This window comes from Solea solea, chromosome 5 (genome assembly GCF_958295425.1).
Source record: "Solea solea chromosome 5, fSolSol10.1, whole genome shotgun sequence".
In the NCBI taxonomy this organism is placed as follows: Eukaryota; Metazoa; Chordata; class Actinopteri; order Pleuronectiformes; family Soleidae; genus Solea; species Solea solea.
This window is the reverse complement of record NC_081138.1, coordinates 16,803,387-16,827,028: the sequence shown is the minus strand read 5'-3', so window position 1 is coordinate 16,827,028 and position 23,642 is coordinate 16,803,387. Positions and strand designations below refer to the sequence as shown.

General features: G+C 42.7%; 1 protein-coding gene and 1 long non-coding RNA gene across 3 annotated transcripts in view; one reads left to right on the top strand and one right to left on the bottom strand.

The window, feature by feature from the left end:
• LOC131459344 (uncharacterized) overlaps positions 1–23,642 on the bottom strand; it is a 49,120-nt gene that overhangs the window by 9,920 nt on the left and 15,558 nt on the right. For both annotated transcript variants that reach the window (XR_009240239.1, XR_009240240.1), the window contains exon 2: positions 11,497–11,675. This is a non-coding gene — a long non-coding RNA (uncharacterized LOC131459344). The remainder of the gene's footprint in view (positions 1–11,496; positions 11,676–23,642) is intronic.
• Positions 4,115–9,094, top strand: irx6a (iroquois homeobox 6a). The gene is made up of 7 exons (XM_058629060.1): positions 4,115–4,490; positions 5,598–5,879; positions 6,613–6,722; positions 6,883–7,175; positions 7,288–7,968; positions 8,120–8,231; positions 8,550–9,094. Exons 1-6 carry the CDS (start codon positions 4,425–4,427, stop codon positions 8,224–8,226), a joined length of 1,539 nt encoding a protein of 512 aa, XP_058485043.1. The 5' UTR covers positions 4,115–4,424; the 3' UTR covers positions 8,227–8,231; positions 8,550–9,094.

The following is a 23,642-nucleotide window of genomic DNA, read 5'->3' as shown; positions in this document are numbered from 1 at the left end:
CTCTCTCGCTCTCTATAAGCACTTATTTCCCAGAGTCACTGCCAGCACAGCCTTTCTCTCAGTGACAAGCTACAAATCCCTGACACCACCACTGATGATAGCTTTACAGTAGAGCCTCAAGGGGACTCTGCCAGCCTGCACACACAAACAACACACATGCCCTTTCTTCTGCCTGCCTTTCTCTCGTCTGTCTGTCTGTCTGTCTGTCTGTCTGTCTCTCTCTCTCCCAGGAGCCCCAGAGGCCTCTGGGGTACACGACTCCCAACATAAAATGCCTAGGGTCTGTTTGAGTTTAACATCTACAAGTAATCAAAGTCACGAGGGCACAAAATGAAATAGCAGTTATGCCTGTCCATTCCATGTAAATATCCATGTTTAAATAGTGGGGAAAACTAAACCGAGTGGGTATACAGTACAGTGGGGTATAAGTGGTCTCAGACTTTCAGCCTCCCTACTGTAATTGTGTCCTTTCATAATGCACACTGTCTCTTAAACTCAAGCTCAAAGCTTATACCACAACAGAGTGGCATCATTTATGTAGCAATCAAACATGAACTGTCACCACGTACGTACGCCGCTCCTTCTTTTTTTTTTTCCCTCTATAAGGGATTGATTTATGAAGACATCACGATGCCATCCTTGCCCTCTGCCTTATTTTTTCTGTTTGATGAAGCTTTAATGACTCCCTCTGTGCGCTCTAAGTACTCACCAGCCCCGAGGATGTTTGTTTTGGGTGTTAACAGGCCATTGCTGTGACCACATCCTCCATCGCTCCATTATTTCTCATTACAATATTTATTACTTTTCTTTCCATTTTGGATAATTTAGCAGTACTAATAATCCCCTTCATGGGGGAAAGTTTGTGTGTGTGTATGTGTGTGTGTGTGTGTGTGTGTGTGCAGTGTATGTGTGTGCTTGTGTAATAATTCCAGACCAAAAGTGCCTCGGATTTATTGGCATATACCAATTTGGCTTTAATGAGATCAGACACCTCCAGGTATGTGCCGCTTCATCCCCTGCTCGGCTCATGGTTCTCCCTCCATCTTCCTGCCCTTATTACCATTTCGTAACCCCCCCCCCCCCAACTTCCATCTGATGAAAAAAAACAGGAAGGCTTTGTGTGGTTCATTAAGACAGCATAGGAAATGTATTAAGCAGAATAGGGCTGGGAGCTATTGAGTGTTGACTTAACCTTTCCAGTTTTTTGTTTTTTTTTCCACCCAGTGATACTTTTATGTAATCGAGGACGCATGCAATACCCACTCTCATTAGTAGCCACATGGATCATTTAGAGCAAGAAATACTAATAGAGGTTTGGACTAAATAACATGAGTGGATCCATTGTAAGGGTAAATGTCTTTGTCTGCCTGCAGTTAAATGTTCTATTACATGATCAGTCTTGTGTGAAAAGACATAGCTACAACACTGGGGGAGTTTGTTTCAGCAGTTTCTAGCTCGTACACGGTTACTTTGAGTGTGTATTGTGAGAATGCAGCCGAATCTAGAACCTATATGGTCAACTCTTTCTTAATTTTTATATAAATTCTCCAATGAATGGAAATTGCATCTTTCTACAGTCCCCACACATGTGCCGCTCCATAGAGATGAAATGGGACAATGGCTTGGGTTGAACAATTGATTAAATCAAAACTTATGCACCATCCTGTTAAAAGATCCATGCAGGTAAAAACAAAAAAAAGTCATGATATTAATTGATAACATACAGTAAAATCCCTCAAATGACATATTACATTTAAATTAAATGAGTGACATTTAAATTATAGGACTCACTAATTGACATAACAGTGTAACGGCTGAAAAGAAAACAAGCCTTATTTTGTGATTACTAACACAGACAAACACAGTGCAAAGAAACGGCTCATTGTTATAGGTTGTCTTACATGTCTAGGGAAGGGCACTGTGGTCAGTCTGCCATTACAATTAGTGTTCATTTGGGCCTGATTCAGGGAGATCTACACTGACTGCTGGACATGCATTATGTATGAGTCTGTCCATATGCACTTGGGCCATCATGCGTGCCCTTGTAGATATGCATCAACTACCGGCATCATGCAATTACATTTAGCTTCTTTTTTTTTTTTCCCCCTCCAACCTTCTCATGTGCACATGCTCCGGTGCATCATCCTTGGATAATAAGTTCTCATCTTACAGTAAATAGACAAGTAATGCTTATTGTTGACACATCAGTGTTCATATTTGTTTTTCGGAAGTGTCACTTTTTTTTTTTTGCAAAAATCCCCACCTTACGTCATGGAAAACAGGCATTTACATGGTCTTGCTGGTCAGATATCTAATCTGAAACACCACAAATAACCAACAGCTGTTCATGTTTTATTTGCCTCATGTTCACACACATCTTCACAAAATAACATATACAGTATGTTGTGATTTGCACATACTGACTATAAGTGAACTGCCGTGTCTCTGTTTTTTGTATTTGGCATTTTTTTTTAAACTAACAAATCTCTGGGTGCAGACTCACCCCTGCGATGAGGTGAAATATCAATATGTGAGACTGAAAGGAGCGACTGGAGAGGGAGAGCGTCAAGAAGGAAGTTGGAAAAAGTAGAAGTTGGGGCTGGGCTGCAGTCTGCTTCATGAAAGGTTTAGTGCAGCCTGGTAACACAGGGAATAACTTTTACTGCTGAGGACCTGAGTGTACCTCCAACAAGTTCTCTTCTGTCTCTCCTGACTTGTCAGGGTGGTGGTGTGTAAGTGAGTGAGCAGCAGATAGAGAGAGAGAAAAGGAGAGAGAGTAAGAGAGAGAGAGGGAGAGAGAGAGATGGCACTTCACACAGTCTGGACCATAGCCACTCTGTCCACTTTCATCTCTGTAGAACAACTGGCGGGAGATCTTGATCTGTTTCACGTGGCTCTTTAGCGCCCCTTGGAGAGGACGCACGTAATCGCACATGCGTCTCCAGGGAAGGGAGAAGCCAAACACACTCTAAGTTTGAAAATACAGTGTTCCAACCAAATGTGGCACACGTTATCAGTCGAGACAGTGGTATCCTTACACCACTATAGAGAGTCAGAAAATGCAGATCACGGGACGGATCATCTTTGTCAGTGTTAAAACAAACACGTTGTGATTTAATGGACACTCTCTTCCTCCTCCTCCTCCTCCTCCTCGCCTCAGCTCAGCATCACAGGAGGAGGGGGCACCGCTTGTTTGTGTTTATGGGAGAGAGCGAGTAAACTGGTGATGGTTGAACTGCTGATCTAATAAGGCTTAAAATTATTTCTCGTTGCATTCACTTACACCATTCCTTACCCATCCTTCAAGTGAGCATCATTCAATTAAAATGCAATTCTCGTCGCCCCCATCCACGGATATTTAATTAGACTGGAGAGAAGGGCTTCCACAGTCTTTTTTTTCTCCCTCTAGAACAGCTCTTCGGATTTCACCTCTAAGGCATATTTTCACTCAGTAACTCGTTGGTTAAACAAGGGCATGTATCCATTTGTTAATTGATACAATTACGCATTACGCGTAATGGTCACGTAGGTCTCCCGGCGCGCATCAATCACTGGTCTATTGACCTGCCAAAACCCCCCCCCCCTGCTAGGACTGCCCCTCTCTCTAATAGAGAGAGATAGAACATCATAGTCATTAACTTCGGGATGGACCTCTGGCCAGAGTGCTGGAGGCGAACGGACGTCGACATAAAAAAAAAAAGAAAGTCTCATTTAGGTGCTTAAACATCTTGCTTTAATTACAGTATATTATACATGAGTGATTCATGTTTGCCTGCGTGAAGACGAAAATAAATATAATCTGAAACAAATGGGTTTTTTTTATTTAATGTCATTTATAGGGGATTTCTATGTGTTACCACGTTGCAATTATTTATGATGGACAATAACACAATCTTCTCTTGATAAGTAAAAAAAAAAATAATAATAATTCTGTTATAAGTGCGGGACAGGGCTGTATGCAGGGCACCTTAAGAAAACCCTGTGTTGGATGTGATTGGCAAAGACATTATTCTATCCTTGGTACCCTGCCGTTCCGGGATTACAGTGACGTCACGCTGATACCCTTGCATGGATGAATGCTAAAGAACTATGGAGCCACAAATAATAGCACAAGCAGAGTCCATATCTTCCAAGTCTTACGTTATCCTTTAAGCCTCCTTCAGCTAACACAACAACATTTTTTTTTTCTTGTTGTTTTTTTTTTTTTTTTGCACTTAACGACGCTTAATTTCATTTCTTACCGGGTCCTTAGGGGGGATTATTCATTCATATAAAACAATCTGCAGCTGGTGCCAGCCCAAAGTCTCCCTCCTGTGAGTGAAGTCATCTATTATTGAGCAAAAGGCCGTGCGTGGAAATGTGTGTAAGACGGTGGATTTGAAGTAGAATTGGTTGCAATCGATCAAGGGTGAAGAATATTGCTGATGGTAACAAAAGAAGCAGCTATGTCTTTCTCGCAATTCGGATACCCTTACAATGCAACTTCACAGGTAAGACACTGCCTTTTTTTTCATTTCTACAAAGTTTGGTGTCAGCAAACATTGTTTTCTTTTTGGCATAGTTGTATTTATTTCACTGTAGTATGAGGACTCGTCTTCTTTAAGAAACATTTGGGAATGAGTGACTGCTTCGACACTATTGACAGCTCTGTGTTGTTTTTTTTTTTGGCGTGGTGCTTTTGTTGTTGAGCCAAATATCAATATACACGCGCCCGTGTCCAATTACACTGAATTATGAATGAACTCACGTGTTTTTTTTTCTGATGACAATAGAGATGAATGTCACCTACGAAGTGTAATGGAGCTGAAACGCATGTGCTTTGGCAAACTTTCTTCTCAAATTGCTGGGACGTGTATATATATAAAAAATAAAGTTATAGTTAAAGCTTCTAAACGTGATTTAAGTGATTTAGTTAGTTTATTTTTAGACATTATTGTGCCTGTTGACAAGTGCGAAGAAGCTGAGGTGGATAAAGGGACAGAGTTGTTCCTTTGGCAAACTTGTCAAACAACTTTTACCTCGAAAATATTTTTGCTATATTATGTATACTATATGTACAACTATTTTAAAACAAAGTGGCGATTTATTTTTGTACTGACAGGGCTTGATATTTTTTTATTGTCCTGTGTAGAAGTTTACATTTTGAAGTCAATGATAAACTGGAACAAGTCACTTTTTACGCACGGATTACGCACATCACTTTTCATCTTGATACGCTCTGTAAAATATCCATCTGGTGTCATTTGCTTTCCTGTGCGATGTTCAATTTGTTTTTTACTTCCGAAAAGGGGATAATGATATCACATCGCTTATCACTTCTTTCTACTCCCCCTCTCTCACTCCAGGAATCATCTAAAAAAGTGACTTACCTTGAATTACGGCAGGTCACAAGTTAAGATAATGCCACTTGATTTATGATATTTGATCTGAAAACCAACGAAAGCAGTTCTTCGCTCGTTTTAGAGTTAACACTAGCCTGCTCAACTTGTTTATTTTGCTATATTTTTTTTGCAGCGCATTAGTCACAGTCATTTCAGAGCTGTCACCATCCGACACAGCAAATGACCATGTCTATATCCACGATTCTCTTTATGCAGTTTTTCGTGTCGGCAAACCCCAGTACGACTTGCTGCGATTCGATTTCCAGGTCGGTGTCTGATGGGACAGGCGGCTCTCCGTCCTCCGCCGCCGCCGCCGCCGCTGCTGCTTCTATCTGCTGCCCGTCCTACGAGAACCGGCTCCTGGCGAGCAGCCGGACGGAGCTGAACGCAGCACTGGGAATGTACAGTTCTCCCTACGCTGCAGCGGCCGCCGCGAGCCAGAACTACGCCAACTACTTCCCCTACAGCACCGACCCATCTGCCATCTACTCCACTCTGGTGGGCTCACTTCTTCAGCCTCATCTGATGCGCAAAGGGAGGAGGGGGGCTTAGGCTGATCGATCAACGGGGGTTTTGTTCAATCAATTTATCACACAGTGCAAACACATCCATCACGACAAGCCGTTTAATCCAGCATGCAACCGCGTCCTCTTCCCCTTTAAAAACAAGTTTAAAATGGAGAGAGAGAGAGAGGGAGAGGGAGAGCGAGGGAGAGAGACAGAGGCTGTCACTGAAGGGAGAAATGCACTTTCTAACTTCAATATAATTACATTTTAATATTGCACAGTAATCAATAATGTCCCCTGTTTTTTTAAATCTTTGTAGTGGTTCCTGTTTCGCTAAAAGGTTAAATCATATCACTCCCTGTTCAGATTTGCTGACAGTGTGAATAAAGGGCTTGATTTTATTTGACTTTTTAAGAGCAGCTGAAAGTTCTCTTTCTTTCAGCAACAATTTACTGTGGATGAAAATGAAATAATGAAATAATCGTACAAATTGTCGTTCTTAGCTCATGTATAGCACATTTTAAAATAGATTTGAGAGACATGTCATTTAATTACTGGAATTCATTTTATTATCGTCATTAGTATTATTATATTTTATTACTACATAGCTAAAATCACTTTTTTGAGAAATAAACCTTAAAGCCAAATCTCAGATAGTTGTTGTGTTGTAACAATCTCCTCCTCTTCCTCCTCCTCCTCTCCTTCTTCTTCTTCTTCTTTAACAGAACCCACAGTATGACATTAAGGACAGCACAGGCACTTTACACTCTAGCATCACTCAGACTGCTGCATACTACCCGTATGATCACTCACTCGGACAGTATCAATATGACAGGTAAGGTCTGCTCATTTGTGTCCATTATTATGTGTAATGAGCTTGAGGAAACTGGGCAAAAAGTATTCTGCCATTCACTGGGGGAATGTGTCACATGCAAATCAAGGATCAGAGTGTAACTACACTTTCTGTGTGTGTGTGTATGTGTGTGTCTTTCCAGATACGGGACAGTAGACTTTAATGGCTCAGCGAGAAGAAAGAACGCAACCCGTGAAACCACCAGCACCCTGAAAACATGGCTGTACGAGCACCGCAAGAACCCTTACCCCACCAAGGGAGAAAAGATCATGCTGGCCATCATCACCAAAATGACCCTCACTCAAGTATCCACCTGGTTTGCCAATGCCAGGCGGAGGCTAAAGAAGGAGAACAAGATGACCTGGTCGCCTAAGAATAAGGCCAGTGATGACAGAAGGGACGACCTCAAGAGCGACCAAGACTGTGTCACCAAAGGTATGAATTCCACTTTTTGAAGTAAAAAAAATATAACCCTGAAAGTTTACAAAGTAAAAAGTTTTTCTTTATTTTGTCTATAAAAGTAAAAAAAATCTTTAAATTCTGGCAGATTCCAGCGATTGCAAGGATGAAAAGGATCTGCATCTAAGTGATCTGGAGGACATGGAGGGGGACGGCTGTGACAAGCTGATGAGTGACTCTGAAAAGGTGGCTGCAGATGAGCAGGAGCTCCAGAGGGTCATGGCAGCATCTGGGGCCCCTCAGAAAAGAGACTGCAGCTCTGAGCTGCAACTGAGTTTGACGAACAGCTTCCACACGTTCCCCTGTGCCATCAAAAGTATCACGACCCTCCCTCCTCTCCCATCTGACTTTTTGGATCCCATTGCATCCAAGGCACCTTCCTTGACCAACACTGCCACAGGAACAGTGTCACTGTCCCACTTTGAAGCCGCCGATAAACCGCGTATCTGGTCCCTGGCTCGCACGGCAGCCTCGGGAGTCTTACTGAGCCCTCAGCAGCACAGCTCTGACCTGAGGACAATCAACTCACTTGGAGACTGCCAGCTTCAGAGCACCAGGCTTACCAGGGCTTCCACTGGACATTGTGGGGGTATGAGAGGCCTCCACGAATCCAGCATCAATGTCAACAACACTGAGAGCCCCTTCACTGAGGGCTCATCCTTGCACTCTAAAGTCTATGGCACTGGCAGCTACAGTCACAAAGGCCTCCAACTGCACTGTGCGTCCTATGCTGCACTCCCAGACACGTGCCAGTACTCCAGCATTGAAGGTATTTCAGCTTTCCCTTGCAATTTTTAACACACATATAAAAGCTGGCCTTAACTAGGATTTATGCACAATATGTTGTTAGAGTATACAAAAAAACACACAAGGTTGTAGCTCGTCAGGACTCCTAGATGTACTTGTGTTTGGGTGTGCAGGATTCTCTGTTGGCAAAGTGGAGACACAGTCATTGGACCTCAGTGAAGCCTGTGGGACTGTGCAGGACGACAAGGTCACTGCATTCAGACCAGTGATGAAGAGGTGAAGCAGGTGAGCGTCTGCACTCAACTGTGGAAAACTAGTGAAGCCACGACGGGCAGAAACATGACAGCCCCACTCACTGTGAATGGAGATGCATTGTGCAGCTTCATTTTCATCTACTGTTTGTTTCATGCATGTTGTGATGTTATCTAATGACTGAAACATGACATGACATAAGTTATGCATGATGATACAACTCAAGAGTTAGGTTTTGTTAAAATATCTCAACTTATTTGAGACTTAAGGACTGTTCTTTTCCTGTTTTTTTTTGTTTTTTTCCAATTTAGGTGTTAATTATAATTGCCATTGTCATTTTATCCCATATAGATTCCTGGAAGCTGCACCACAATAAATAATGGGACGATTATTATGCACTAAAGGACACACTGGTAGAGTAACGGCCTCAGTATGACGCATGGGAGCTACCTGGCGCCGCTGCAGCGACAGCTGTCAAACTGTGGACGTGGCTATCATTTTTGCACAACATTGTTTTTAAGGTGTAAAAGACTTTATGCAAAAAAATAAAAAAAAGAAGAAGTGGACAAAAAAAAATTCTACATGCAAAGGAATGAGAATGGCCAACTGAAAGCGGCCGAATTTGTATATGGCAATCGTGTAGTGTAGCAAATGTATTTATTTATTTATTTATCTGTGTATTTATAATTTTTTTGTTATGTCGTATGTTTGCTTATTATTATTATTATTATTATGATTATGATTATTATTTATGGTGTTCATTGGTTGAATTATGTGTATGTCATTTAAGTATTTTGTTACATGTTGCGTTAAACCGTGGCTTTGTGTAATTTTACCTGACGTTGAAGAGAAAGTCTTTAGCCATGAAGACCATAAAAGGAAGGGGTCCCCTGTGTTGCGCGTGGACTGGAGCTTTCTGTCACTGTGTTTAAGTGTGAGCCTCTCCTGTATTTTGTCATTAATGACATCTTTTCTAACAATACATTTTTTTTTTTTTTCCAAGAGCTTCTTAGAGTTTTCTCTGTCATGGTTAAACGTGGAGCTGAGCGCTCCAATGGCCAATTAAAACAGTTGCTTATATGCATTTGATCAAAGTTTGTCATCTTGACTCAGCGCGTAAAAGCGCAGCGCTGACGGAGTTCCATCATTCCGGGCGAGGACGTGAGCGCACTGCACAAGTTGCGGAAGAAAGGGGACAGTGACTCTCCATTGTCAGCATTTAATCAGAAGTGGCATCAAACACTTTGTTAGTGTTCAAGCCATGCAAAGAGGCAGGAATACGGGGGTGAATGCTGCTTTGTCCCCAGTGGAGCGAGCCGCTGCACTAACTTAACACTGTGTTAATTAAAAGGTCATTTGTGGGATCAAACCCGGCAGAGATATTCACATGGTCCATCAAAGTCCCTTTGATTTGCCTGTTTTGCCCATAGTCCACCTCGTTATGGGCTAACCCTCCAAGAGACAGCCGTATAATAAGATGAGCACGATCGCCTCTGATGCGCGCTGGCGCGCTTATACTCATCCTAAAAAAACTTTTTTATAATCAAATGGTTCCACAGCATTTGACAGACGTCTGTGCTACAGTATGTCAATTTAGTTTTGACGAGGTATTGTTTCGACCCACTCCTCTATAGTTCACAAATCTTATTATAAATGATTAAACTTGACAAAACTTGCCTCGCAAAGCGAATGGCAACTTTGGAAAGTGTCTGCCTGACCCTTTCGTGATCATTCATGTCCAATGTATGAAATAATCATGTTTGATTTATCTGAGGAAGTGTTCCACAACATCCTCGCCAAGGTCGCATTGGTGGGATTATGCTTAAAAAGTAATAAAAAGTCTCAAAAGGTATTAGGGCAATTCAGACTCAATTTCCGAGTCGCTGTGGTCATCCCTGTGTCCTTCGCCAGTGGCAGAGCTGTCCGTTACGCAGGGAGCCTGGTAAATCCAGGGCAATACATGATGAGGAAAAGGAAGATCAGCAATAATAATTTAGGCCCATGTAGATTTTTTTCGGTTTTAATCTGATGCCCAATATTGAAGCTGAGGGAGGAAACACGTTGTCCATTTACAATCAAGAATATAGTAGCCAGTCTTGCTTTACTGACTAACATTTTCACATTTTAACGGAATAAAGGCATCCAAAATAGGTGAGTCATATTTGGATCACATGTAGGAGAGTTAATGGGACATATACCAGCCAGAAGCATTTCCTTTTGAGATAATCCTTCATTAGTCTCACTACAGGGAAATGTGCTGTGCAACAGCAGCACAGATAGTTACTAGCATGCATTCTAAACACAAAGAATTATAATACATAATGTACAAAAGTGTAAACAGTGAGACCATTTGTATCTGTTTGTATGGCACAGTTACTGTGTGTGGATGGAAAAAAAACGAGGACTAGTGCAGTGCCGGGTGTACAAATAAAAATGTTCAGTGAAATATCTGGAGGTAAAAGTTCACCTACTGTAAGATAGGAATGACGGCTCCTGATGTGACTGCCTGTTAATGACAAGCTGCTAACAGGGGGAGCTTCTCTCTCTCTCTTCCTCCTCAGCAGTAATCAGTCACAGCACCTGATTAGTTGCTCTTTACATTTAAGTGTGGGGTAGGTGTGTATCAAATATTTACAGGCAAATTCAATTAAATCGCGGGCTGTAAAGAAAAGCTGCCGTATGCGATTGAAGGTAATGATGCATGAGCAATGAGACTGCCAGCATGGTGATATACCTGGGGGAAACAGATAGACCTAATGGCCATGATGGGCTTGCATAGCTGCTTATGCCTGAAGCAGCTAACAGGTCAATAAATCGGTGTTTTACATGTGGCTAAGAAGCAGCAGTATGGTGGAGAGAGACACACCAAAAAAATTTTTCATGCACTACTATTCCCAAAAGTCACCTAAAATGAAAGTAACAGTGGGAGGAGACACAAATAAGGCATTTCCTTTGTCTGCCATCTCTAATCTGAGGCCAGACATAAAATCTGTGGCAAAATCTTACGTATTTGATGTTCCCTAGGTAACCTATATAAGTCTATATACGACTAAATCTCCCTAATACACACCCTCCTGTTGGTAAATTACATTTTTCAGAGGGAGGGGGTAAATGAGGGGATGCCTGTGCAAGCATGTTTGCATAATCCAAAACAGATTTTAGATAATCTGTGAATGAGGCACAAAAAAAAAACCAAAACGAAAAACAAGCGATGGTAAACATGAACACTTAAATGGCTTTGACATTATTAATCTGTGACCAGCCATTGTATAAACATAGAGTGTTTCTTTATACTCACATGCCTGTTATTATCAAACACTTCCATAACATCCTCTCTCCACCCCTCCTCTCCAAACACGCCTCTGCTGCTGCCGTTTCGGATCGTTGAGCTTTTCTGGGCCACCGTTGCTGCTCTCAGCCTCTGCTCTTTTCAAGTCAATAGGGCAGCTGCGTGTCAGGGACTGGTACACGAAGCATCTGTAATATAAAGAAACAGGCTTTTCTTTGTATTTAATATTGGAGATTGTCGACTGAACACCATATCGCTGTTAAAAAAAATATTTCATTCTTATAGTTTTCAAAGTGTAGAAACATACATAATGTTTTTTCCCCGGTACATTATTATAAGTAGCAGGAGTGTGTCTTTTGGATTGCAGACAAGTGACTGCATGTATGAATTTTTGCATTTCGGACTCCAGTCAAACACACAAATATAACTTTGATAGCTCAAATGTCTGGGAAGAACAGGCACAGTATGGATAGTTTAGAGACCATCCCACCTTTTAAATGGTTTCACCTTTTATTTATGCTGTTTCCAAGTAGCGACTGGCAGTGATGTCACCCATAAGCCTACAGATTTGCAACCAGGCACCTATTGGATGATACCAGCTGTCCATCACACTGGTGTCCCCTCATACATGTCACGATTTAGTTTTTATTTTACGCATAATTTACAAAACACACTTCATTTTCTATTGAAGATGACCCAAAACTAGCAGGTGAGACCATTAACTCCTCAGCCAAACATTTACTCCCATATTCAAAGGGAGTTCTTTTTGCAACCAGCAGATTTGCCCCCTAGTGGCTGTTGGCCTAAACCATCAAACTGGAAGACAACGTCCATTTCATCCTTTACTATAAAAGTCAACAGTAAGTGGTGTATTACATATAATGTTACACTTTCAGTGACGGGTTAACCTCTGACAAAACAGGGTCAGGAACATCTATCACATGTGCTCTTTCTATTTAGGCCCCCCCACATAAACATTTATAAATCACTCTGACACAATAGCACATGCCGGTCCACATAAATAGAAGCCATAACAATGACAGCAACCACAACATACCACACCACAATTTGTCCTCAAGTCCAGCAAATGAGCCCGCATGGAGGTGGTATTTGTTGTGTCCCACGCAGGGCAGCTCAGGCTCAGGCTCATAAAACAAGTACGAAGTCTCTGTAGCACTGGCGCAGAGTTCCAGACGAGGGGGACAATATACACACTTCATTAAATTTTGTCAAAAGGCGCAATGAAATGTGTGTGGGGACATTGTTTCTGTGCATGTCTCCCTCCATGGAATTTCTGATTGCCGATGTTGCTACACGGTCTCCGCTAATGAGTTTTGTCAAAGACAATTATGGACTTGGTGGAATGGCCAGAGAGGGAATGAAAAGCTGGCTTTGTGCGGTTTGGTTGGTTGTTGCATCGCGACCCCTGCTTCTTTCTATACCCTGTGATTGACCTGTGCTTCATGTTCGCAAAAATCCAGGCCCGTGGTATCCAAAGCGGAGGGATCTGCTTTTAGCACCTTTGAACTCTTCAGACTTCATGTCTTTATTCCAATTTACGCGACCAATGTGTAAGCAGAGTCCTGGAATCTTCTTTACCATTTAAAAAAAACCAAACCCTGTGGTTGTATTTTGCCTAGAGAATGGACTTGCTGCTCCTATAGCGCAAGTGATACTATTTACGTGAGCGTCAAAAAAAGCATTTGATCCTGTGCCAACGGCTTCTGCTACTTGCTGACTGATTCTGTTTTAATGTGTCAAATCCACTGCTAAAAGTGGCAGCAAGGTCATCTTTCCTCCACGAGCCATCTGCATCTACTGGAAATAGTGCTAAATGTTGCTCAGGGCGAAGTATGAGCACCAATTGCTAGGTTCATTTTCAGCTTATAGAGAGCCAAGAGGCTCCCATCACACAATGAGAGGCAAACATGCGCATTTAACGAATCCCAAGAGCGGATTTTACGTGCAGCCTTATTTCCTATATGTTGTATCACAGATGTGGTGGTTACACAAATAAATATCCCCTTGTTTCTCTTTCTGTACAGCTAATTTGACATGTCAATCTAATTGTGCACAGACACGATTGGAACGGCTTAAACTCAACTTTCATTCCATCCAAACATAAACTCCTGTATGCACTCTCATGAGGTAAGATGACAGTCTGAAGGACAACATCGTCATCAACCCTTTAAAACTTTCAAACAGATTTGATTGTTGATTCTTCATGTCCTATCTTGTTAAACTGCATGGGCTCATTGCAAACATAGCTGCTGAGTGACGGTACTTTCCTCTCAGGAGCTAAAACTGTGTGCCCTGTTGTTGCAGTCATCGTGTTTGTTCTCCCATGTTTCCCTGTTGGACTCGCACTTTTCTATTGCCGATCCCAGGCTGGGCGTTACCACCATCATAATAATCTTCTGTGTCATTTTAATGCCCTTTCATAATCCCCTCCATCGCATTTTTTTTAATCGCCGCTCTCTCCTTCTGTTTTTCTTCCCCTTTGTGATTGGCATCTGTTGGCCTTTCATGCCGGCTGTTGAGGCTCCATGTGACTTTTAATCAGGGTGTATCATGTTATAGCCACGACCACAAACCAGGTATTAATCCCACTGTATTCAGGCCAAGAGACATGTAGCTGCTGTAAAGTTAAAACTAAATACGGTATGAAACGTAACACCCCATATACAATTCCATGAATCACATGAAAGACGGGAAGAGATCGTGTAGCTGTGAGGAGCAGGGTGTTGAAAATGAAGTGTCTGGCATTAATTCAACGTTAGCTTTCTCTTTCAAGAATTGTACATCTCATACTAACCAAAAGTTAATTTAATCACTGCAGTAAAGCAGCGTTATTATTTTTTTTTCCCTAATCATCTTAACAGTGTTTGCTTTTCTTTGTGTTGTTGTTGTTTCAGTGACTCCCAGAATAATTCACAGTTCTATTTGAGCTTTTCCTAAGTGCAGCAAAACTCGAGCCCTGATAATCCACTGTATTTTGAAGACATACATTTGAAATATACATTTCATGAATGTTTTGAGTTTTATTTTGAAAATCGAATGAGACAATGACAGGTGGGTGTCTTGTCCAGGTTAATTATAAAATAATTCTAATAATATCTCACTCACTGTTTATTTAATCCACAGATGCATAAATGTACTGAAATGTTGATTTATCCAAGTTTTTTTTTTCCGTTTGTTTCACAGAGATAACAATATTTTAAAAGACATATCTTCAAAACCACCCGTGCTTACGTGTAAGTCCACATTACAGACAGAAATCACATCCGAGGTAGAAGTTTTGGTTTAGGTTCGCTTGTTGATTTGTAGAAAAATAAAAGTCGCAGCGAGTTTATTTTTGTGGGAAGGCACAGGTGACAGCCTGCGGTAGCAGTTCATTTTGGACTCGCACATAACAAAACATTCCAGCAACAGTACCCTGCAAAGCAGCAGTGGGTCTATCAATTCTCTTCAATTTATGTCTCCAATTTTCTGGGTTCAGCCTGTGCCAACACTGCTGCACATTTGACAGATGAAGTCCAGCATGTGAAGCCAGCAGCTTGTCTCTCTTGAAGACTCTACACCTGCCTACTTTTTTTCCCCCCTCTCTTCGCGGCGATGCAGCACAATGAGTAGCAGTCGCAGTAGCACCTATAATGAACAGCTCCTCTACCTGAACACTGAGTATTTCCACTACATTAGTTTCACTGGCATCATGCAGGCAGGAGGAAAACTCACAGCAGGGCTGTGTAACAGTATGGTGTCGACAGCACTCCTCTCCACTGGGCTCTGCTTGGGGGCCTGCCTCTCTGTGTGAAGCTCCTGTGTAGGATTAGACGCCGGTGTGCAAGTCAAATGGTTGCTAGCTCTAATGGTGTCTCCACACCTGCCTGACATCTACATCAGCTCTGCTGCTTACAGTTACTCACGGCCCTCATGCATCAAGGAGACGCGTTTCCAAGAACAGTATCTCCGTGATTACTGAACGTATCATTACTGTGACAACGCCGACCTCAAAAACCTATGCATGCAAAGTGACTAAAATTACACAAGTGCACTTTGAAGCAATTATGTCATGTTGAATACCTACACAGGGCCCCCCCTGATCAAAAACAAAAGTAATTTATGACACCGGGGAGAACCGTATGGTCAGTAAATCAAATGATATCCTTTAAATACGTCGTACAGAAGCCATGCAAATGTGAAGCATTGGCTTTGTTTGTCACAAACAAAGCCAATGGGCTCTCATTAAGCAACATCAATGCACGCTATAAAGCGCCGTACAACAAGCAGGCCCGGGTGGTGAAAACAAGGCATTGTTGTTGTGGCGGGCATACCAAACGTGAAGTGGCTTTGATACAGCGGAGCAGTTAGAGGCATCAAAGAGGGGCAGTTACAACACGCTCCGCAATCCACGGCAAGGTAAACAGCTGAGGGGAGGGGAGATGGATGAGCTGGAGGAGAGCGAGAGGGGAAGTGATACACTAGACCACACATTTTCAAATTTCACTCTTAAACACAGCAGGCTCATAAAAGTACAGGTCCCATTATTCACGGGTGGGATTTTTTTTCCCCCTCTTCTCTTCTCTCTGTCTCTCTCTCTCTCTCTTATAGCACGCAGGCAAACAGCCCAAAGCCCCGAGCTGTGTCAAATGATGGAGCATCATAATTACACCCTTTTTATTGGCCATCTTATTCAGCTATGACTGATGCAGCACCCAACCCTAAGTGTTTCCATTTGCACTTTCATGTGGCAAACGAGCAGAGAAGCCACGGCTCGCCTGCCTTTCAAAGGTGGGCTGACAAATATTTATGGCCTGACGTGAAGTCACTTTTAATCAGGGCTGGTGACCTGTTCATAGGGAATCTGGCTGCTGGAACATGCTTATCTCCTCTGTAATAAATGAGCCTTCAAAAGGCCCACTGTGCTTGCATTATGCAGTTGTCAAAAAATAATAACTGACACATTTCTTTTGAATCACTCATAATCAAGAAGCCGGAGGAGGCAAATGCAGATCTGTGCTGTAATGAGGTAGAAATAAATCAATGACCTCCCTCTACTGGTCAGAGGCTTAACTACACTAGAGTGAATGTACTGCCCTTTGACTCTGCCTGCTTTCACGACCGGTGGAAAAAAATCCCCGTATTCGAGCCGGGGTTTGGAAAAGGAAACTCTAAGACTTACATGACACTTAATAATTTCTGTTCCTGCATGAGTAAATATTTAAAATCCTAAATGTCATCACACTGGGGAAAGAGGGATTAGAAACTGATATATTTACAAAATACAAATTATTCACTTTTGGTAAATCTAAATCTTTTAAAACTCATGGAGAACACGAGTCTGGGAGCAGTTGAGGATGTGATGGATAGCGAAGGATGCCAAGTATAGATCTATTAATAGAAATTACCCCAAACTCACATTCAAGATGTTCTGTAATCTTTAGCTTGGGTTAAATGTTTTTTTCACTATTGTCTATCTATCTTTAATCCTGCACTGTGTTTTATGCTGTCTGGTTTGAAATCTGGATTTATGACACCAATATGTTCTTTTCCATGCTTTAACAGCCTATAAGGCATTATGGGAGTGCTCCCTCAGTGAAAACAGATATTTTTCTCCATATTAGGAGTTATGTGGAGAGTGATCCTTAAAAATGAAAGCCATAAATCATTTTTCCTCTACGATTATACCATTAACAGGAGCATGGTTTTGTCATTTAGGTCATGCTAATAGTTTGGGCTTGAGGTTGTGGCCGTGGGGGAAGGAGAACAGAGCACCCGTAGCCAGGAAGAGGGAGGTGTTACGAGAGCAGAGTTTATCTTGGTGGTCCAGCGTTAGTGCTTCAGCTTTTTTAACCTGATCACTTCAGACGTTATCAACATCTGCTCTGGATTTCTCCTTCTTTTTTTTTTCCCCCACCCACCTCCTGTCTTCCAGTTGGAGCTTCTATATTGGGTCTGGTTGTGGTCTTCTTGAGAGACCCCACGACAAACTATCAGAGCATTTTGCACTCTGCAAAAGGCACAGGATGCCAGCAGAGTGCATATTAAATTTGTTACTAATTTTAAACTTGGCATGGTGGACCACGAACTGTAGCTGCCACTAGCTCAGTGGAAGCAGGCGGGTTCAGCCCCACTGTGACCACAACCACAATACAAACAAAGCATATGGAACAGCAGCTTTAGTGTACTACTGACAGTAAATGTTTAGAAAAGAAACTTTTAAAAATAACCCCCGCGTAATAGAATTAGTGGCAGAGAGGCGCCTGGCAGCATGTTCTCCCCCTTTTTGACTCCCATTCAAGATTAAAATAATAGTTTGACAAGCATAACCAATTTAAAGGAAAGTATGAAGCAGCTTTTGTGTTTTTAATTTCATTCTTGCGAGTCTGCTGCGGCGAAAGAAATGTTTTGATTTCTACGTCTTGCCTTCCCAAAGAGAGCCCGTTACAATCCGAAAATCAAAACGCAATAACTTCGATAATGTTGCACACTATGGTATGCCTTCCTGAGGTTTCCCCCTATTTTTTCTTTCCTTGTACAAGGGATTTTGTGGAATTTTTCTTCACTCAATGTGAGGGTCTAAGGAAAGAGGTCCTCTTTGAGTACGATGTTAAATAAAAGTTGGAAAGGTACACCAGAAACATGGGGATGAGGCCACATTTCATTTTCTGAACCTTGTCTGGGAGCAGACGTGTGAAATCATGCTGATTTGGATCTGTAAGCTTTTTAGTAAAAACGGTTGCAAGGTGTGTTTTGCATGTGCTTGTGTGTGTGTGTGTGTGTGTGTGTGTGTGTGTTGCTACTGACAGTGTGAGACTTACTGTGATAGGTCCTGGTTTCTCTCAGCTTTCCCACCAGCTCAGTGCTTTTGTCTAAACGGCTGTGTTAACAGGATGTTGTCAATGGCCTCTGCTGCATCTGTCACCCATGGAACTGCAGTGACCTCTAGAGACAGTTCTCTCCACATACAGTACAGAGGCAAGCTGACACAAATCAGGTGAAGTGTGTGTGTGTGTGTGTGTGTGTGTGTGCGTGTGTGTGACATCAGAACAAAATTGCACATTATATGCTAAACTAAAATGCATACCAGCACTCACATGACCTTAAATAAACACAAACACAAATAGAAAAGACTCTGGGCCACCCTGCAGATCGCCCCGATCAGTGTGAGGGCCATGTCTTCTCTCATCTAATATGTTTAGCAAACATTCATGTATTCTTCCCCAATCAATAACATTGAGCAGCATGTGTTTATGACTCTGCCTTTACTCACTTAGTTCATCTGCAGTTCACTCGAGCTGGCACGCTGGCCTTCCCTCAAGCCTCTCGCTTTTCTTTTTTTTCCCCTCTTCCAGTCAATGAACATGTCTCTGTCACTCTCTTTATATTACCCTCTCTTCTCTGTCACACACACACACACACACACACACACACACACACCTTGTTTTATAATTTACATTTCTCTGTGCTTTGCAGCTAATGTGACATTGCACCACTACTACAATATGCCGGGAAGCATTTGGATTAAAGAAAATAATGTAATATTTTTCATTACATACAAGTCTGACTGGATTTGTGAGGTAAAATCTTTGACGCCACGACTGCAGCAGGAGAGAGGCAAAATACTATTTTACAGGTTTCCTCTTAACAAAAAGAAAATGTTTTGATAAGGAAGCAGACGGAGATGTATTTATTTCCACCTAATTTCGATGTGCAAAACCACCACACGGAGAGACTCTAACCTTCAGCTGCACTATGAAAGTAGACTGTATCTATAAAAAAAGATTATACGGCATCTTCAAACATGCTGAATGATTCGCTACGGAGCCTTTACACCCCAAAATTCCCAAGTTCGAAAATTATCCTGAAGAAAATGTTCCAAGATGTAGCTGTGAATCAATATCAGATGCAGGGCTGAGTTTCATTTTAGGGTAACCAGCACTTGCTTTAACTCTGCAGTGAGGAGCACAGAACACAGGCTATTGAGAAGAACAGAGCCGATATAGTCCCGCGTGTTGAGGAGGTATTTTATATGGGTAGTTATTATTGTTATCATAATTATCATTCTGAGTGTACCATAAAAGTGGATCATGAAGGATATGTGGATGGCTGAGGCTTTAAATAATGGCTGTGGTGGAGGGCAGTAAAGCTGTCCTTTCTTTTCTGTGGCAGAATAAATAATGTGTGTGTGTGTGTGTGTGTGTGTGTGTGTGTGTGTGTGTATGCATGCATGGGCTCAGTGCACATCTACACTCATTCCTCTTTGTTCTGTGAGGTGGATGCAAACTAAGTTACCCATAGGTCTTTTCCTGTGGTCTCTACAACTATGATTAAATGTGATGAAAGTCATTTTTTTTTATATTGGGTTTCAGTATTTGTGTGCAGTGACGAGACAGGTGAAGGCGTGTGCGCCATTTGCACCACAGTTGTACTGTTGTGTGTATTTAAAGCGCTTGCCATAAGCCATGTACAGTACAGGGGCTGATACACAGATGCCCTGAGTGGTGCCATACGGCCGATGGCTCATTAGAGCTCAGATGGAAGACATGAATCAAAGGAGCAGAGGCAGAGGAAACAATCAATCTGCCTAATGGGAATCCCCTGTGTGGAGCGTGGGCCAGCCGTCCTAGTGCAGCTGCAGCCATCTTCATATGTGACCTCCCAGCTTACGCGACGCACCAAAATGTCCCCACTTTTGCCCGAAACCACTGCCACTGGAGAACACAGGACGCACACCAACAGACACCAAAGCCCCACAACAAGCTATTAGCGCAGCAGTCTCCCACTGAGTGTGTGTGGGCGTCGCATGGTGGTGATGTGGTTTCCAAAGTGGAGCCTGGGAGACCTGACGCTCCCATGCGTCTCCGGCAACCCCCCCAGCCCCCCCGCCTCCCCCCCTTGCACATGTGTTGTCCATATCCTTCATACCACAGAATGACACCCAGTTTGATGTGTGGAGCTATCAAAGAATCGGGATTTATAGCGTGGAGGGCGTCTATGTGCTGGGAGGCACGCAGAAATTGTATGTTTACTGTCAGTGTGTGAGGTTGTGGCCAAGGTTAAGACATCATTGTTGTGGTGCAGCCTAACGAGCGCTTCATGAGGTCAAGGTCAGGTTTCATCTCATAGTTTACCTGAACTTTCTCCCTTCCCCTTCAGACAGCGTTCATAAGCTTTGATCTGTTACGCTGAACAGCCCACTCTGTAAGACTACTTATCTATTCAGCGTGGGGTTGCCGGCAGCGCTTTAAGAATCGAGTTATGCTAAACAGTGGTTGATTTAAACCAGAAGTTGACCTCTGACCTGGGCTTAGAGGATAATGTCCTAGGCAAGGAGAGCAAAGTCCTGTTACCATCCATGAATTAGACCCACACCGACATTATTTCAAAATTGCTTAGTTGCATGGAACTCCCTTTAGTGCTGAATGGAGTTTCATAAAATTGATTTTCTGAGTACACCCTTTTAGCAGCTATAAGCTTGAAATATGAACCCTTCATTGCTGAAAGCATTTCATTTTTTTCGCCCCTGTGACTAATGATCCAGGGAAGAAGTGTGTTTGAAATTATCCTCGGCAGCCATTTCCATAATTAAACACTGCTAATTATAGAGCTTTGGCTGACTTTAAACAAACAGGCACAGTTGCCGAGCATGCTCGCACGCCTTACATTTTGAAATTTATGCAAATTGTAACCATATCGTGTGTTTTCTAAGATGAAACTGACAACATTAAGACACATTGCTTGTTCGCACAAAGATCTGACAGTAACGCTGAGCAAAAATGCTGGGGAGAAGCCGACAAGCCATTGGTGGTTTGGGAGGAAATACCCTGCACAGGTATGTTGCACTGTACAATGAGGATAAAAGCCTGCACTGCAGAAGTATCAGATGATTGAATGTGTTCACATACATGTGAATGTGTGTTTGTGCAAACATGAATATGCATTCATTCATCGCCAGGAGTGCCCCTACGGTAAGGGAAAAAAAAAAAAAAAAAGTCCCTGCCTTGGCCAACAAACATTTCTGCATTGTTGATTCTAGTGCTATGATACTGCTTGTCAATTTATCAGCCTTTGACAGCAAGTCACTAGAAGCCATTATATCAGACAAGTGAAAATTATATATGAAGATTAACATCAAGTCATTTGTTAGGGAGAAAATAATACAGCGTGGAAATAAACAGGGTGCAGGACTGAGAGCTATGCTGCCAGTAATTCACATATCAACAGCATTTAAATTATTAAAAAGATTGGAAATCATAATTGGCCATATATTTTTCCCATTCTTCTCCACACAAATGGCTCGCCTGGGGTACTTGACATTCACCAGTGGTTTGTAATGTAAATGACAGAATGTATTTTCTCCATATCTTAACAGCGGATGGAGTGATTGACTACTGAATATAAGCAAGCTACAGGTGGGGGTCAATTATCATTTGAATAATCGAGCATCAGCGGCTGCCTGGCTTGGCTGCGAAGTGTGACACATTTTTATCTCTATGCATTTCAATGAAGTCAGACTGGTACATAAAAGGTTATCACCTAGGAAACATATTTGCCTAGGCGCAAGTTAAACAGCCAAGTGAGATCAGCATAGATATTCAATTTAACCAGTCAACCCTGACCCATAAATATTTCAACAAAACCCAATGAGGAGCCCTCCCTCCGCTCCAACCCCCTTCTCTCCGTCTTTGATCCAATTCCATTTCAGCAGCGGGAGATACGAAGGAAAAGAGGGAGGAAGGACGTGGGGGGAAAGAAGGGAGGGCACGAGCAAAGAAAGTCAAGCATACTGTTGCTTATCTATTAAGTGAATTGTTTAATGCGACGCGCATCCTCTCACCCGAGGGACGGACACCGAGTGTGAGGGGAGAGAGGGGACAGATTTACACTACAGGGCACTGGTGGTTTCAAAGTTGAGGAGGAGACGTAGACTAATCTATAGTTGTGAGCTAACAAATCTGGCTCTGACACGGTGCTCTGTTGCGGGTAGACTCAGGAGATGGACATTAATCACAGTGTGCGCTCTGCTGAGAGCACCGGCACACTGGGGACACCTCAAAGTGAGCTGGAGGTTATACAGACGAGGGGATTAATCAATATAGCCCAATAACAACAGCCAACCACTAGCACTTAAAGCCCCACTGGTACCGAGGCACAACACACTCGGCCCAGCCATCTAATACAGGGAATCACACTTGGACATTTTCCATTCATGAATGTGTGAAAGAATTTCTGTACACACCTTAGGCAAAAAAGGAGATTCAATACAAAGAAAACATTCCATGATCTGTCAGAGAGGGATCAGTAAGAAATGAAAACAAAAGTAAACTTAACTGGCTAGTTATATGTCTTTAGTATTTCTTTCAGAGTGAATGATTCTGAAAGCAACAAAAATAATATTTTATCTATACATGACAAAAGCAATTTAAGTAGTTGTAATAAATACAGCAAGAAAAAATGAATTGAAATATTTCCTATCGGACTGTATTTAATGAGCAGAGAGCCTTTCAAACGCTCCATCTCATGACCACGCCTCATCAGAGAGCCAGGTGCACACTCTCCGATGCCACACTGTGCTGGGACTGCAGCGCTGCCTTGCCAACACCAAACTGACAAGCCCTCTCAGCTGGGAGTAGATGGGGAGCGGGAGGCCCAGTGGTTTTCTGGAATGCCCCACTGGCACATCCAACCCTAACCTAGTGGTTTGGGTGTGTGTGCATGGGAGGTGTAGTGGGGGCAGTGTGCAAAAGACAACTCGAGTCACTCGTGAGCAAAGCGCCCCCAAAATCTGTCAATGGGCAGCACCATCCCCACCCCACCCCTCCCTGTTTGTAGTAGTCTGCCACCCACAGAGACCTCGATCAGCAGCCCCGGTCTGACAGCAGATCTGTCAGCCCTCCCGCCCCCTCACTTCATACAGTCAGTGAGGGCTGGTTTAGCTGGAAGCAGACAGTGTAGCAGGAGGTGAAAACTCCAGCTATTTGTCAACGTGGCGCCCGTGTCAAAATGTCAGGCCCGGGGACATTCCCCGTGCAGCTGGGCTGTTAGCTAAGGAGACAGGCCGTATGGTCGGAGCAGGAGCATGCTGTCAACGACCAGTCAAACTGCCTGAGACTGGCAATCACGAAGCTCTCTCCCTCTCTCCCTCTCTCCCT